General features: G+C 37.8%; 1 protein-coding gene across 6 annotated transcripts in view; it reads right to left on the bottom strand.

The window, feature by feature from the left end:
* Window positions 1-15,729, bottom strand: part of csmd3b (CUB and Sushi multiple domains 3b) — a 919,486-nt gene that overhangs the window by 195,703 nt on the left and 708,054 nt on the right. For 4 of the 6 annotated variants that reach the window (XM_064348440.1, XM_064348441.1, XM_064348443.1 and 1 more), the window contains 3 exons: window positions 12,005-12,118; window positions 7,272-7,460; window positions 160-318 (listed from right to left, as the gene is read on the bottom strand). In XM_064348440.1, the coding sequence (XP_064204510.1) occupies window positions 160-318; window positions 7,272-7,460; window positions 12,005-12,118 (462 nt within the window). The remainder of the gene's footprint in view (window positions 1-159; window positions 319-7,271; window positions 7,461-12,004; window positions 12,119-15,729) is intronic. The other 2 variants (XM_064348442.1, XM_064348445.1) reach the window with 1 other exon arrangement.

Genomic DNA, 15,729 nt, shown 5'->3' with positions numbered 1-15,729 from the left:
TAATACAACCTCTTCAGGAGCAGCAATAAAGCATGCTTATCAACTCCCACAAGCCTGTGGGATATATGCATGAAAACTTTCTCCACATGCGGTTAGAGAAGCAAGATAAATAGAGTAAGCGTGCAACGTTGAAGAGATTGATAGAAAATGGATACATACTTTGATACTCACCAACATATCTGATGCGAAAACCCTTCTTGTTGGTCCCATGGTCAGCAGACCAGCGCAGCAGCAGCTGGTGGCCAGTAGTGGTGATGTTGAATGGTGTGGGGAGGTCTCCACTGAGGGTGGCCAGAGTCTGGCTGTGGATGCTGGACCCTTGTGTGAAAGAGAAAGGATGGGAGTGAGAGGGAATAACAGCACTAGGTGTAGGCAATTATAATTAACACCCAGAAAATGAAGTACTCCAGGACAGAGCAACAGGCTTCCTTCAATTCTCAGGCACTTTTCAGCTAAGGTAAGACAAGTAACACAGCTGGTATTGATTACCAGTACATTTTCCAGCAAGGAGTCATAGCAGTATAAAAAAGTCTGTCTCTACAACAAAGAGAATTCTAAGGGTAATTGTAAATGCATACACTTCAAAACAGGGCTTGAAAATTAAATTTTATTCTATCTGTTCGTTCCAAGCAAAATCTAAATTTTAATATTTCTGTTCTTTTGTTCCTTCTGCAATATAAGGCTCCTGAACTGTTAGAACGAAATGAAAAACTGGCTAATTTTGTTCATTTTCTTCCACCTGGAAAACACTGAAACCAGCCCAGTAACCTGTCCCAAAACCTATTATATATGTAACCGGGTTGCTAAAATAATCATAAACACAGGTAAAGTGAAGAGTTATTTTTTAGTTGGGCATCAGTCATTCTCTGAGATGCACAGGGCTTTTGACTTTTGTATTAATCATGACTGCATACATGAAGCCCACCACCCCATCACCACCTGCCCTTGTTTAGAAAAACAAATACTCTATCGATGATGAAAAACACAGTGGGCAGTCTTTATCCACTATGTAAGTACTGACTAACTTGGCATGGCTAATACAGCACCATAACAAAATAATCACACTAGAATTGATTTGATAATTTTTTAACAATGTAACTTGCACACAGGATGTTTGTGGCCTCTGGCTTCTTGTATCCAGTACCGACAAGGGATTGCCATTCTCCTTGAAGTGCATAAACTCTAGTGGTTGCTCAAAGTATTGCAGTTTAGTGAGCCTCTGGTACCCAGAAGCAAATTTTCCAATTGAAGACCATTCAAAACAACAAATTTACCCGGCCAAATAAAATTTTTAGTTCTAAAATTTCTTCACAATGAACGAATTACTCTCCAGGCACCAATTTTCCCACAGTCCCACAGAAAAAGATAGACTGTGATAGTGCTGTGATAGACCGACCATCACGTCAGTGGCTACAGGAGATTGGACAATACCACTGTTTTTGAAATTGCTTTGCGGTTCCCTTTTAATTGTAGGCTATTACTCACTGCTTTTCTAAGGATACAAATGTTCATTTTTCAGTCTCTTAGCATGTATTTCATGATAAAAAAGATAGACATAAAGCACAATTGAGTAGGATGGTTTTTAAGTGATGGGGTACATTTATCAGCACTAGGCAATGACATCATCTTGATTAATTTCCACCTTGTACTGCTTAGATTATGTCAGTACCACAGTTCAGGATAGTAGGACTAACAACATTACTGTACAGCAAATCATATTAAAAAGTTGTCTTTGCCCATATAGTACTTTTTCCTGTAAACAATTAAAACGAGCCAATATTCCATTAGATGACGCGCTCTTATTTTATTACCACACTTTGGTTATATACATAGCTAAAAATATAAAGCACATTGCATGTTTCCATTTGAATAAAAAATAAAACTCAATAATGATTAAATCTTTTGCTTCCTCTCAAGTACTACGCAGGAATTCAAGCAAGCAAATAAATCAATGAATTATGAATTATATTAGTTAGCTCTTCCTGTCTGCAATCACAACAATGTGTTTTCCTTGAAATCAGGATCACGCAGGTTAGGAATAACTAGGAACTGTAGGGAGGTCATTTATGGATTTAGCACCTGTTAGACTACAATCGAATAACCAAGTTACGGATCACATTTTTTATTTATTTTGGAAGTCACTTGTCTATGTCCTTTAAACAACAGTAGCTAGTAGTAGCTACCTCCCATAAAACAGAATGGCTGAAAAGCACACTTCTTGACTGTAAGATTTAAACCAGTCAGATGTTGTGGCTAGCCTGTTAGCTAGATATAATTACATGTTACAGTTGACTGCCACCGAATGTTTGCATCATTCGGAAAAGTTAGCCAGTTACAACTGTTCTACTGTCTAGCTAGTTGGCTGGGGTTAGTCAGTAAAACAGTTTGATAGCTAGCTTGTGAAACCTAATAGTTATTTAGTTAGTGAGCTGACCACAACTTCTCACTGCATTTCAGTCTTGCTAGCTTGTGTAGCTTTTTTATAAGTATCTATGTAGATAGCAAGCTAATGTAATGTACAGTCTTGCCAAATGCTTCTATAAAACTATTTACTGCCTTATTAGAAACCACATTAGAAATGGCCTAGTCACTTTCCACAAAATCATGTTGCTAGCCAGCAAAGTCATAGTTCATCATACGATTTGAAAACCTTCTCAGAGCAAACCCACTCATTGCTCTATGTTTACCGTGATCCTTCACGTTTAGCTACCCAGTGCACATGCTCTCGTGCCAAAAGCCCATAGTCAAACATGGCAGCCTCCATGATTTGGCTTCATGCGCCATTGAGCAGCTCCCATAGGAATCCATGGAACCGGTAAGCAGAAGCTGTCTCCAGTTCATGTATATCTCCATGGGACTGGCCCTACTCTGAGTTATGTTCACAAATAACATCTCTGGTCAACCAAGGTGTGATGAAGTGCCTATCCCCTTCCTCTTGCGACCCTGTGATAAACTAATTGCTTGATCGATTAGGCACCAGTTTGGGGCTGGAAATCCCCGCCTTGAGAAGAAAATGGAGAATCTGATTTAATATACTTTAAACATTAAAGTGGTAAATGTTTGATTGACAGCTCCAATACAATGAGCCAATCAAATGTTTGGATGCCTAAAATCATCTACCACTGAGATTCCAGGGAACGCACGTGTCAGCAGTGTGTCACTGACTTTGTGAGCATAAAAACTCACCAAAACCTTAACTTTGCTCTGAGGGTAACCGATCAGACACATTCCTTAAGGACCTTGGACCTTCGCTGGGTGCCCCCACCTGCACCTCACTGGATCACTAAGACAGAGTTGGCCTGCTACCGTTCAAAATAAATCAAGCTGATTTATCTCCCTTTGACAGCTGTTTTAATGAACATAGAGCAAAGCGGAAGATCTATGCACATCCACAAGTCGTCTTGACTGGAACCCCATCACAACTCCCGACATCAGTGCAGAAGTTTCCCATGCAGGGACCCTGGACCAGCTCACGACCTGATGTATCACCTAACAAAATTAAATAAATAAATAAATCTATAAATAATGAAATATATTGTGTAATGTGACAATAAATAAATAATAATGAAATGTGAGCATGTATAATTAAATGTAGCACAAAATGTATGCATTTATTTATTTATTTATTTTAATGACGCTATGTGTGACATGAAATAAGGCTTGAAATTAAAACAGTCACTTTCACCCATCAAAGTTGGGAGGGTGGCCTCTATCGAGTACACAAAACACAGGACGCTTAGTGATAGGTTGAGTATTTCTGAGAGACCCGCCTCTGGTGGCTGCAGTCTACAGCAATCCAGCGATGAGCGATAGGATTCCCAAGGCAAGCAAAGCGCAGTAGCACACTATGTTGTGCCAGCGGGCGGTCAGTGGTGGTCATGACGAGCAGAAAAAGTTGCCCACAATTATTCCGCGACGTGGCTAATTTGATTCAAGAGGCACTGAATTCCTCGCAGGTCTCTGTAGAATCAACTCCAGAATCATATTTTGTAAATGTACCAACTATTCACTTCACTACTCTTGTTCAAGGTAATTTCAGTGGTCCCGAGCTAGCTTTCCAGTGTGCCGAGCTAGCTTTTTCAGGCATCATTCTTATGCTAGCTTAGCCTGATGTCCCCATGCCCTATGTCTCTTCATTCCTTGTTACATGTCAGAAATTCAAATATGTTGCTTCTTTTATTCAACAGCACGGTTATTTGCACCATGTGGGGTGCAACAACACACCTCCAGTGCAGCCATGTTGAATTAGGCATGAACAATCGAATCAAGTCAATGCACCAATCAAAAAACAGTACTCACTAGAGCTCGCCCTCCCAACTTTGATGGGTGAAAGTGACGGTTTTAATTTCAAGCCTTATTTCATGTCGCACGTAGCATCATTGAAATAAATAAATAATTAAATAAATAAATACATACATTTCGTGCCACATTTAAATTATCTATGCTCACATTTCATTTTATTATTATTTATTTATTGTCACATTACACAATATATTTAATTATTTATAGATGTATTTATTTATTTAATTTTGTCTGAAATATTCCTCCATAACTCCTCAACTTCATTATTTAGCCATTGCATAATTATCATTTCCACTGATTAAGAATCATATAATTCATCATGTTATGCAAATTATTGTTTTCAAATAGCCTATTCGTGTATTCATTTTCATAGCCAATAAAAATACAGACATACCTTATTCTAATTGGTTGTTGAACTTAATTTTGTTCTGAATAAACCTGATCAAACCTCACAACAATTTTCAGTCAGAAAACCAAAGCCATAGACAAATCATAACCAAAAATAGGGCCTATATTAGTATGTAAAATACCATCACCATGACATAAATAAAATGTGTCTTATCCTCAAAGGCCTTCTTCGACTTCTACCTACCAAAAGTGGTCACAATAGCCTATCCTAGGATTCCAGATGTCGTACAAAGTCCAACTTGGCCATCAATAAATTAAAGGCATTGCTGTCCCATTGCGTGTATAGGCCCACTATTTGGCAAGCTACTAGCAGAAGTGGCATCACTGGTAGTTAGCTGGTAGCAGCAACAACTCTAAAAATAAAAACAGCTGATGCAGGGTTACGTTACCTTCTGCAGAGTCAAACCTCTCTGTTTTTTTCAATTTATGCTTTGAACTTAGATGATGATGCTTTGCAGACCCACCGATCATGTCCAACAAGCCAGAAAGTTCATCTTGTCAAATCAAACTGTCTAGCGATCTACAGGTTCATCTTGGGAAATTAAAAATGGAACAACACGCAGGGAAACTTGATTTTGTTTTACCATCCTGAAAACTATGCTACAACATGATCAGATATCAATGCTTGCTTATCAATAATGAATGTGAAAACTTGATAATTAATTAATTAAATACTGTATGTACCACTGTATGTACCCCTGATGTAATTACTTTTTTGAAGTTTCTGATTGGCCAACTGTCATAATTGGGAGTTAATTGGAAGTTAATTGGCACCTGTGGCTGTATTTAAGGGCCTACCTTCAGAGCCACTGCTTTTTGCCCTTGATACCATGGGAAAATCCAAGCAACTGAGCCAAGACCTCAGACAAAGCAATTTCCAAACATCTGAAGGTACCATGAACATCTGTACAAACAATTGTATGCAAATATAAAAATATACTGCAACGTTCAGGCAGGAGGCACAAATTAACTCCCAGGGCTGAATGAACTTCAGAAAGGTTCAACTGAACCCCAAGACAACAATGAAGGAACTGGTGAAGGACTTAGAGGCATCGGGTAACAAAGTATATACATCCACCATTAAGAGAATCCTACAATGCCCTGGCCTGAAAGGCTGTCGCGCAAGGAAGAATCCCCTACTCCAGGACTGGCATAAAAAAGCCAGAATGAAGTATTCAGGTGATCACCACGATAAAGACCTAGCCTTTTGGAAGAGTGTTCTCCGGTCAGATGAAACAAAAATTGATCTGTTTGGCCATAATGATCAGCACTATGTATGGAGAAAAAGGGTGAGGCTTTTAATCCGAAGAACACCATCCCAACTGTGAAGCATTGGGGTGGTATCATCATGTTGTGGGGGTGTTTTGCTGGAAAAGGGACTGGTGCACTTCAGAAAATGGATGGCACCATTAGAAAGGAGGATTATCTAGAAATACTGAAGCAACACTTCAAGACATCAGCTATAAAGTTAAAACTTCGTCGCAACTGGATCTTCCAGCAGGATAATGATCCTAAGCATACCTCCAAAGTTGTAACAAAATGGCTTAAAGACAACAAACTGAAAGTATTGGAGTGGCCATCACAACGCCCTGACCTGAATCCCATAGACTGAGTTACATCAGTTCTGTCAGGAGGAATGGGCAAAAATTCTGGCAAAGTATTGTGAGAAGCTTGTGGAAGGCAACCCCAAGCGTTTGATTCAAGTTAAGAAATTAAAAGGTAATGCCACCAAATACTAACAACGTGTATGTAAACTTTTGTCCCATTGAAAATCTGATATAGTATATAAAAGCTGAAATAAATCTGTCTCTTAGCTATTATTTTGAAATAACCTCTTATGGAAATAAAGTAGATACCCTAATTGACTTAACACAGGAAATGTACAGTAACATAAAATGTGTGGAGTTGTGAAAAATTGAGTTTAAATGCCTTTAGCCTAGGTGTATGTATACTTTAGATACTGTAGATAACACGTCTCAATCAGCTGGATACAACCACTTTCAGATAAAGCAGCTATATAAAGTATTAACAAAGTAACATTAAAATGATAATGGTAGCCAACTCCTTTATTTTACCTTTATCTATTGCAAGCAAGCTAAGGGAATAAGAGGACAAACTTAATCACCCACCTATTATTGGTTAATCATTTATCCCTGACAGACAAAAATTACACTTATGAAAATATGTTTAGAATAACCAGTCCTCTGTTGCTAGGTCTTCACCACAGAGGGTTGCGTGCAGAACATAGTCCATTTGAGGCTTTCTACAAGGCAAGAAAATAGAGCACAAAAGCCACCCTATAATTCTAACAACACTATAGTATTTATTAGGCACAGTTTTGTGGTTTTAATTCCATGAATAAACATGCGTGAATTCAAACAGTGCATCTAATTTGACCCTCCCTGAAGAATGTTTATATTGTGGCCTGTAAAAACAGTTGCACCATTTTCTATCTGTGGTAATGAGACTTCAAAAATGAAGTGAGACAAATATCAAGAATACTTTCAGTGTGACTACACAATAGTTATATTATAGAGAGCACAAAGTTCCAGGAATACTACCATCAAAGACTTCCAGGATGTCAAACTCCCTCTCAGTTTGGAAGAACTCAAAGTGAAGGGTGATGTTGTAACCCTTCTCCACGCTGATGCTCCAGGAACACATCTGCAGATTGGGGTAGCTGTCTGGAAAGCCTGGACTCAAAATTACTCCAGTTGAATCAAAGCGTACATCATGAGCTGGACATTGCACTGTAAAAGAAACCAGAAAAATAATTGTACTCTGTTCATCAAACAAAACAAGAGCAATGATGGCAACACACCACTTTCCGCATCTCATCAATTGCCCATAACCTAGAGAGAATCAATTGTCATTTTTGTCTCAAAGGAACCAAAAGTCATGACCTGGCTTGTTGTTCTATGAACTTGTAACTTTCCATTACTTTCCAATACTTTCTATTGCTTTTGTGAGATATACTCTGAAATAATATCCATCCACCAGACAAAAATCCAAATTATACAATGTAGGCATCTGATTGCAACAACGGTCCATATATAAAATATTTCATTGTCTTTATTATTTTGGTTTACTCTGAGATACAGTGCTGTGAAAAAGTATTTGCCCCCTTCCTGATTTCCTCTATTATTGCATTTTGGTTACACTGAATGGTTTCAGATCTTTACACGAAATGTAATATTGGACGAACGGAACCTGGGTAAACAAAAAAAAAAACATTTAATTTGTTTAATGAAAAAAGTTAACAAACACCCATATCACTCATTTAATAACTGGTTGCCTTTAGCAGCAATTACTGCAACCAAACACTTCTTATCATTTTATATTAGTCTTTCACATCACTGTGGAGGAATTTTAGCCCACTCTTCTTTGCGGAACTGCTTTAAGTTTGACAAATTGGTAGGTATTTGAGTATGAACTACGCATTTCAGGTCCTGCCACAGAATCTCTATTAGGTTCAAATCAGGACGAGACCACTCCAAAACTTTAATTTTGTTTATTTTCAGGCATTCAGATGTGAACTTGCTTTGGTGTTCTGGATCACTGTCTTGGTGCATAACCCAATTACGCTTGTGCTTAAGTTCACACACAGATGACCTGACATGCACACTATCACCACCATGTTTGACTGGCTTGGTATGATGGTATGATGTTCATGAAATGCTGTTGTAGGGAAAAACACCTCTACGAATTGTAGATGAGTAAGGACATATAATTAAAACGTATCTGTTTTAATAATCCTCACAAAGTATGATCCAAGTCATAATTAATCAGTCTCAAAAAATGAATCAATTCATGATTATGAATTTTAACATTAAATATTTTTAAAAATAACCAATGATATAACTTGCATAAGTTCTTTGAGGTGGTAGGCTCAAGCATTTATCTGAATAGTTTAATAAAATAGAATTTATTAAACAAACAACAAACAATCAAACAAAAATCATTAAAGGCTAAATAGAAAATGAAATAACTGCAGAACTAGACTGTTCTGCATGTGTCGAATCATGTGTGTGTTCACCAGCACACGTGGGGCAGGGAACAAAAGCTCCTCTGTTAGAGGGAACCTATGAATCAGTGTTTAGCATCTTCTGCTAAAAGCTGGCTTGGAATTCAGGGGAACGGCATGGATAAAAGGCTACTGAAGTTAGCTTCGTCTAGCTAATTTCAGCGTACCTTTTTATTCTAAATGTACGATACCATATCAAATGAGTATGTTAGTGCATGATAGATCACATGCACAGACCTTGTTTAAAAGGAGGGCAGACTGTTGTTAGTAAGAGTAGGGAGGCCTGCAATGTAATCACAATGAGAGTTCCACGCAGAAACATGAAACAAAATTGGAATATGGGCTCACTTCAGGTCATTTAAAAAGGAAATATACAAAATCGGAACAGATAGAACAATTAAATCGTTTAAAAAATGCACAGATATTTCAGCGATGTTAGTTTTTTACTTTATAAATCAAGAATTATTAGGCAAACTTGACTCTGTTTATGAGCATTTTTGCCTGCATTTAACACTTCACCAAAATGAGTGGGGTCATTATAAAAAATCTAACCATGTTGAAGGCATTATTTTCACCACAAGAAAAACTCACTGTGGAAAGTTTAAAATGTTAATTGGTTATTATTAGTTATTATTAGTCATTCTTATATTTAGGTGTCCTGAAAATGTTACAGCTGCCAGCGTCCTGAGAGACATATTTCTACAGCCATTTCAGAAGCGATATGGCACCAAAAAATCTGGCACTTGCTATTTTATTTAAAATAACCCCAGAAGGGAGTTTGTTTTGCTGAAATTAAATGTTATTGAAATTGCAGCTCATACTTGTCTTGCCATCATCCTGATTGTTCAATTCCGATTTCTCCAAGTTATGTCAGTGAAGAGGCCCTATAAAATATTTTCTGGAATATATAGACTGCTAAACCTTGATTGAACAAACAAATGTTTTTATATGTATTTCTTTGTGAAGACCTTATCTACATTGTGGTATAAAGCATTTGAGTTTTACAAATGGGTGTTTTTTGTAATTATGGTGAAAAGGAGACATGAGCATCCATCGGGATTCCGAATCCCCTGCAGTTCAAATAGCTAGAGCTAGCCATGACCTGTTACCTGTGTATGTGTTTTCTGGTGGCTAAGTCATCAGGAAACCTTGTTTGAACAACAATTTTCTTACATATATATCTTTGCCAGGGTCTTACCTATAGTGTGGTATAAATAATTTTTTTCTTTTACGAATGGGTGTTCTTTATAATTATGACGAAAATGAGCAATCTCTGGATTCCCAGCAGATAGAATAGTATTCCATAGCGTGCTATAACCTGCTGCTAGTGTATTATTTCTGGTGGCTAAGTCACCAGGAAAACTCGTTTGAACAACAATTTTCTTATATATATATATATATATATATATATATTTGCCAAGGTCTTATCTACAGTGTGGTATAAAGCATTTGAGTTTTACGAATGGGTGTTTTTTTTGTAATTACGATAAAAAGGAGACATGCGCCGTCTCTGCATTCTGAATCACAATATTTTTACATATATTTTTTCTCCAAGATCGTGTCTACACTATGGTATAAAGAATTTTAGTTTTATGAATGGGTGTTTTTTTTTTGTTAGGGTGAAAATGGGAACAGGAGCCTGTTCGATTCCAGGACCCAACTGCAATGTAATTTTGAAGCTACGGGGCCGCTATGTTTGAAACTGAGTCATTTTGGCACGTATTGCATTTTCTTTAAATGACACATCCCATAACGATATATATCAGTAAATGCGTACAGTATATTAGTTTTACTGTACGAATACCACAAAATATTGGTTCATGTTGTTGAAGGAAAACAGATAACCCCACCCTAAAAGTTGCACAGGTGATGATGCGTTTCCCTCCAACGATAGTGATTACATGCGGAGGGAAGCGGCTAATTTTAAAAATCGTATTATAGGAAACAACAGTTATATTCTGGCAAACTGGCGATTTATATGTTGAACAGTCAAAATATATTTTCTGAAAGATCGCCAAAACAGGTTTGACCTCCCTAGTAAGAGTATATGTTAGCCATGCGGGCTAGGTGGCTGTAGCTAATTAACAAGAGAAGCGATATAATCTGCGCACAACATTACATACAAGCAATATCACAATTCCTTAACCCCTTAGTGCACATGCCAAATCTGGCCAATCCTTTCCCATTTAGGGGGTACCCTATTTAAAGCTTTATAACTGCAGATGTGTACACCACAGAGACTTGAAAAATGTCTTAAATCAAGCAAGACATTTGTACAATTTACAATACTAAGCAGGTTAGTTTATATTCATAATTTTGGAAGAAATAAAGTGCCACAAATGCAATTGTCTAGACAAGACTAGAATTTGCACTTTTTTAGTTTGCAATGGAATACTGAGAGATTGCATATATACAGGAGATTAAACTATACATGTGCCGGATCAAAAACATCTTGACCACAAGTTCATAAAATCTAAGGGTGGATATGTAGAACTACTATAGATTTATGAAGCAAAAACTAAGCAGTTTACCCAGCGTCCCCAAATCTATCCAAAATGTCTTGATTATGCATTGCTGTAAATCACAACATATTCCTGTATGTCACTACAAATCAACAGTTTTGACTCAAGAAACTCACTGTTTCATCATTTTTGAGTGGGAATTACAAGCTTTCCATCAGTACAGTGGACTAAAATATCTAGGGGTCCAGAAACATAACCAAAATCTCTCCAAAATGTAATAAAATGCTTTTTGTCCATTATAAAGCATATAAATGAGCCCCTTATGAAGGTTTAAGATTAAACATTGCTATCACACTAAAAAATAATGCAAAAAATATTGTTACACAATGTGGTACAGTACCTAAATGCGTAATAATTTACTCTTGTATGTATTTCTATACTCTGTACTCTCGTATGTTTTCTTGTTTGAGGATGGGACGACATGAAAACAATTTTCAACCGTCCACCACGTTTTGGCAATGTTCCAACTGTCACGTCATCACTGTTGCATGCTTCACAAAAACTATTACACTACTAACTAACGCTTACATTACAGTGTGAAATATCCACATTATATAATACCACTAACCTATTTAAACACACTCAATTTCAAAAATAACATATATAATGTTTGACAGAACAAGCTGTTTGAGAGTGATCTGAGGAAACAAAACAGGGAGAGTGGTGGGAGGAGTGCTCATAAATTTGGCATCTTAATTAAAGTCATTCTACCGACTGGGAGAAACCATGCATTAAATGTAAAGACAACCTTGGCACACTGGAGGTGGGCCGTCCATCTGCAGTCGCTCCCCTAGCCTACAGGTCAGGATCTCGTTCCCCACCAGTGTGAATCCAGGATGACACTGGTATCTAATGATGTCTCCTGTTGAGAAATGACAGAGGATCCATTAGCATGATCTGCTAAGACATACACTTAATCAAACCAATTGAGTCGACAACCTATGTAGATTTCACTGCTTTAATGGAACAGATGCCATTGGCTGATAAGGAAACAACAGGTTGAGAACAATTAAGAGGATAATGAAACACACTTGGACGCACTGATGTAGTGTTTAGGAAATAGTGTAGTCACTGTGCTGTCTCTGTAAGATTACAAATGTTCACTATTTCAAAGCTTCAGTATATTAGCAGTTTCGGCAGCAAAGATTCACTACACATGCTTGATAGCATACAGCTTAGCTTTGGTGTGTTCTTTGAATTTCTACTACAGCTGCATACAAACAAACATCTGTCCTCATTCCTATTGTTTATAGGTTGCCCAAAACAAGACCATTATTCTTAAGAGTTAACTTAACAGAGATTTTTCTTTGGAAGTTTTGTATTAAAGTATGACTGGATTTTTCAGCTTGGTTTTCTCTGTAAAGCATCTTTGTGACAGTATCTCTAAAAAATACTGTAAAAATGTACTGATTTTGTAACGTTAATATTCATGTTGACAATCCATCTGATCACTGTGGTACTCTTTGGGATTGCCTGCATCATCCCCTACAGAGGGCAACATCCTGCCAGAGGAGACCTGCACACCGCAGAAGCTGGAGCCGGCGATCTGAGACAACCCCACACAGCCAGGACTGGAGAGCTGCGCACTCCAGGAGATAGAGATGAATCTCCCGGGCCATGATATACCGACAGCGGACGGAGGATCAGATGCCATAAACAATTGCCCAAATTGTAAAAGCCCTCCTGCTGTTGCCCTGCAGCATGGAGAGAACCTGGGGCAAAACCATGGGCTTCCCTCACCACTCCAGCAGCCAGTAAAGAGGAGAATGGTAAATGGTAAATGGACTGAATTTATATAGCACTTTTATCCAAAGCGCTTTACAATTGATGCCTCTCATTCGCCAGAGCAGTTAGGGGTTAGGTGTCTTGCTCAAGGACACTTCGACACGCCCAGAGCGGGGTTTGAACCGGCAACCCTCCGACTGCCAGACAATCGGTCTTACCTCCTGAGCTCCTATGTCGCCCCATAGCTCAGGAGGTAGCTCAGAAACCTTCATGAGGGGCAGCAGTGGTTCGTACTAAGGGCCAGACGCAGGCAAAACTGCCTGGCCCATCTTAGATGCCCTGCAGCTTCACACCTCTGTTCCTGCTGCAAGAGAGGGAGTCCCAGGTCCCCTCCCCCTTGGACTATGCACCCAAAAACCACTTCCCAGCCCTGACTCCACCTAACCAGGAATTCACTGTTAACAGGTTCCTGTACAGACTGAGTTTTGGGAAAAACGATGGACTGTATGGCACACAAGGTCCCGGGCAAAAAGAGCATTTACTCACGGTAAACACGGTATAGGACTAGGGAAGGAAAAGCCCTGGAAGTGGACATGGGGAGTGTAATAGCTCCCACTTCCCATTTTCATAATGGTCAAGTGGGAGTGATTGACAGAAGGTGCCCCCATCCCAGGGGTTAAGGGCCACCTTCCCTCCGCTGCCAGAGAACAGCCATTAGCTGTTTCTCATGGAGGTAATATCGGCAGCACTTCCAGTCACCACATGTAGATTGCCCACAGGAACTACGTCCATCAAGTTGTTTTGTTTTCAGCTAAATGTAGTGTTGTGTTGAAGTGTCTGTCTAAAGGTGTAACTCAGTCTTTTGTTCCTGTTTGGAGAAATCTTAAAATGAGTTTAGATAACATTAGTACTTGGAAAAAATAAAGCCCTAATACCAGCTGATATTGGACTGGTATCAGCATAGAAATTCAAATATTTTTATGGATCTAGTAACTCTCTTTTTTATATATTATTACAAAACTCGTAAGATCCTAATAAGTATGTCAAAACCGTTTTGGCGATTTTTCGAAAAACAGTTTATTTTTTACAATGTCGTACATTCTACTCAAATAACAACATTAAAATGCCTAACTTATCAGAAAAAAATATTTTCTTTAATATGATTTATTATCCACTTCCCTCTTCCTGTGTAATCACTGTAGTTGCAGAGGGAGATGACACTTTCTGCTGGCAATGTATTCACGGGCGTTCCACGCAGAAACATTAAAACGAAATTGGCATCTGGGTTCACTTTAACAGGTCATTTGACTTTGTTTACAAGCATTTGTGCCTGCACCTAACGCTGCACCTAAGTCAATTGGGTCATTATAAAAAAAATCTAACCTCATTGAAGATATTATTACACATTTTTGTTATAATAAAAAATTGCTGTGAAATGATTTACATGTAAGTTGGTTATTATGTTTTCATGCTTTCATATATTAATATTGTTCTATAATGTAAAGCTGTCCTGAGGAACTTAGAAAAATCCGAACATAACACCATAAACTTTAAAATCGACAGCAAGTTCATTTTATGTAATTGTATGTTTAATAGCAGTCAGCAACACATATAACCAATTGATTCTCATTTTTCAATTCATGTTTTTAAAATGAATATCGAACACTCATTCATTTCTTGCTTTTTATTTTCTGTTCCTGAAACAAAAAAAAAAATTGGCTGAAAAATACGTATCCTTTCTCCCCAATGATAGTTAGCCTACTACTTGCTGAGGGAAGCAGCTATTTTTTTAACATCGTATTAAATTAAACAACTGTCATTTTCTGGAACGTCAGCTATTTATTTATTGTTATTTTATTATACTATAGCATTTATGCCATTGTGGATTAAAAATAAACTGCCGAACTTTGTTTTCTGAAAAATCGCCAAAACAGGTTTCACCCACCCTATGGATATGCATTATCTCACACTGGCAGCAGGTTGGGAACTGGGAATCAAAAAGATGCATCTCCTTTTCACCATAATTAAAATATATATAAAAATATATAAATAAAAAACACCCATTTATAAAATTAAAATGCTTTATACCACACTGCAGACATGATCTTGGTGAAGCCTAGATAATGAGCACTACACTACATACGTGATTATATCTCTTCAAGCAATAGATGGCCTCATGTAACACTCTTCATCAATTTTTTTGATGACAAACTGCCTGATTTACGCCTGTAATTACTCATTTGCGAAACAAAAGGAACCTGCAGTTTAGACAGTTTTTCTCAGTAAAAATTCCATTCTTGAGATATTTCAGTCAGGCTTCCGGTCAAACCACAGTACAGAAACAGCTCTAGTCAAGGTAATTAATGATATTTGAATGTGCATAGATGCTGCTGGGTGTGTCTATTCTTGTTCTGTTAGATCTCAGTGCTGCATTTGACACTGTGGACCATAAGATTTTGCTACATCGACTTAAACATTTGGGTAGGTCCCTCAGGAACAGTTCTTAAATAGTTTTATTCATAACTGGCTGAAAGAAATTTTTGTGTTGCCCTGGGGGATTCTGTATCAAAAAAAGCTATTATTCACTGTGGGATTCCTCAGGGTTCTATTATTGGCCCATTAATCTTTTCTTTATACATGCTTCCACTTGGTAAAATCATTAGTAACCATGGGGTTAATTTCCATAGCTATGCTGATAATACCTAGCTTTATATTTCTGTATTGCCTGAGGATGAAAGCCTGATAAGT

This window comes from Anguilla rostrata, chromosome 8 (assembly GCF_018555375.3).
Source record: "Anguilla rostrata isolate EN2019 chromosome 8, ASM1855537v3, whole genome shotgun sequence".
NCBI classification, from domain to species: domain Eukaryota; kingdom Metazoa; phylum Chordata; class Actinopteri; order Anguilliformes; family Anguillidae; genus Anguilla; species Anguilla rostrata.
The sequence above is the reverse complement of the archived record's forward strand: the minus strand, read 5'-3'. Positions and strand labels throughout refer to the sequence as shown.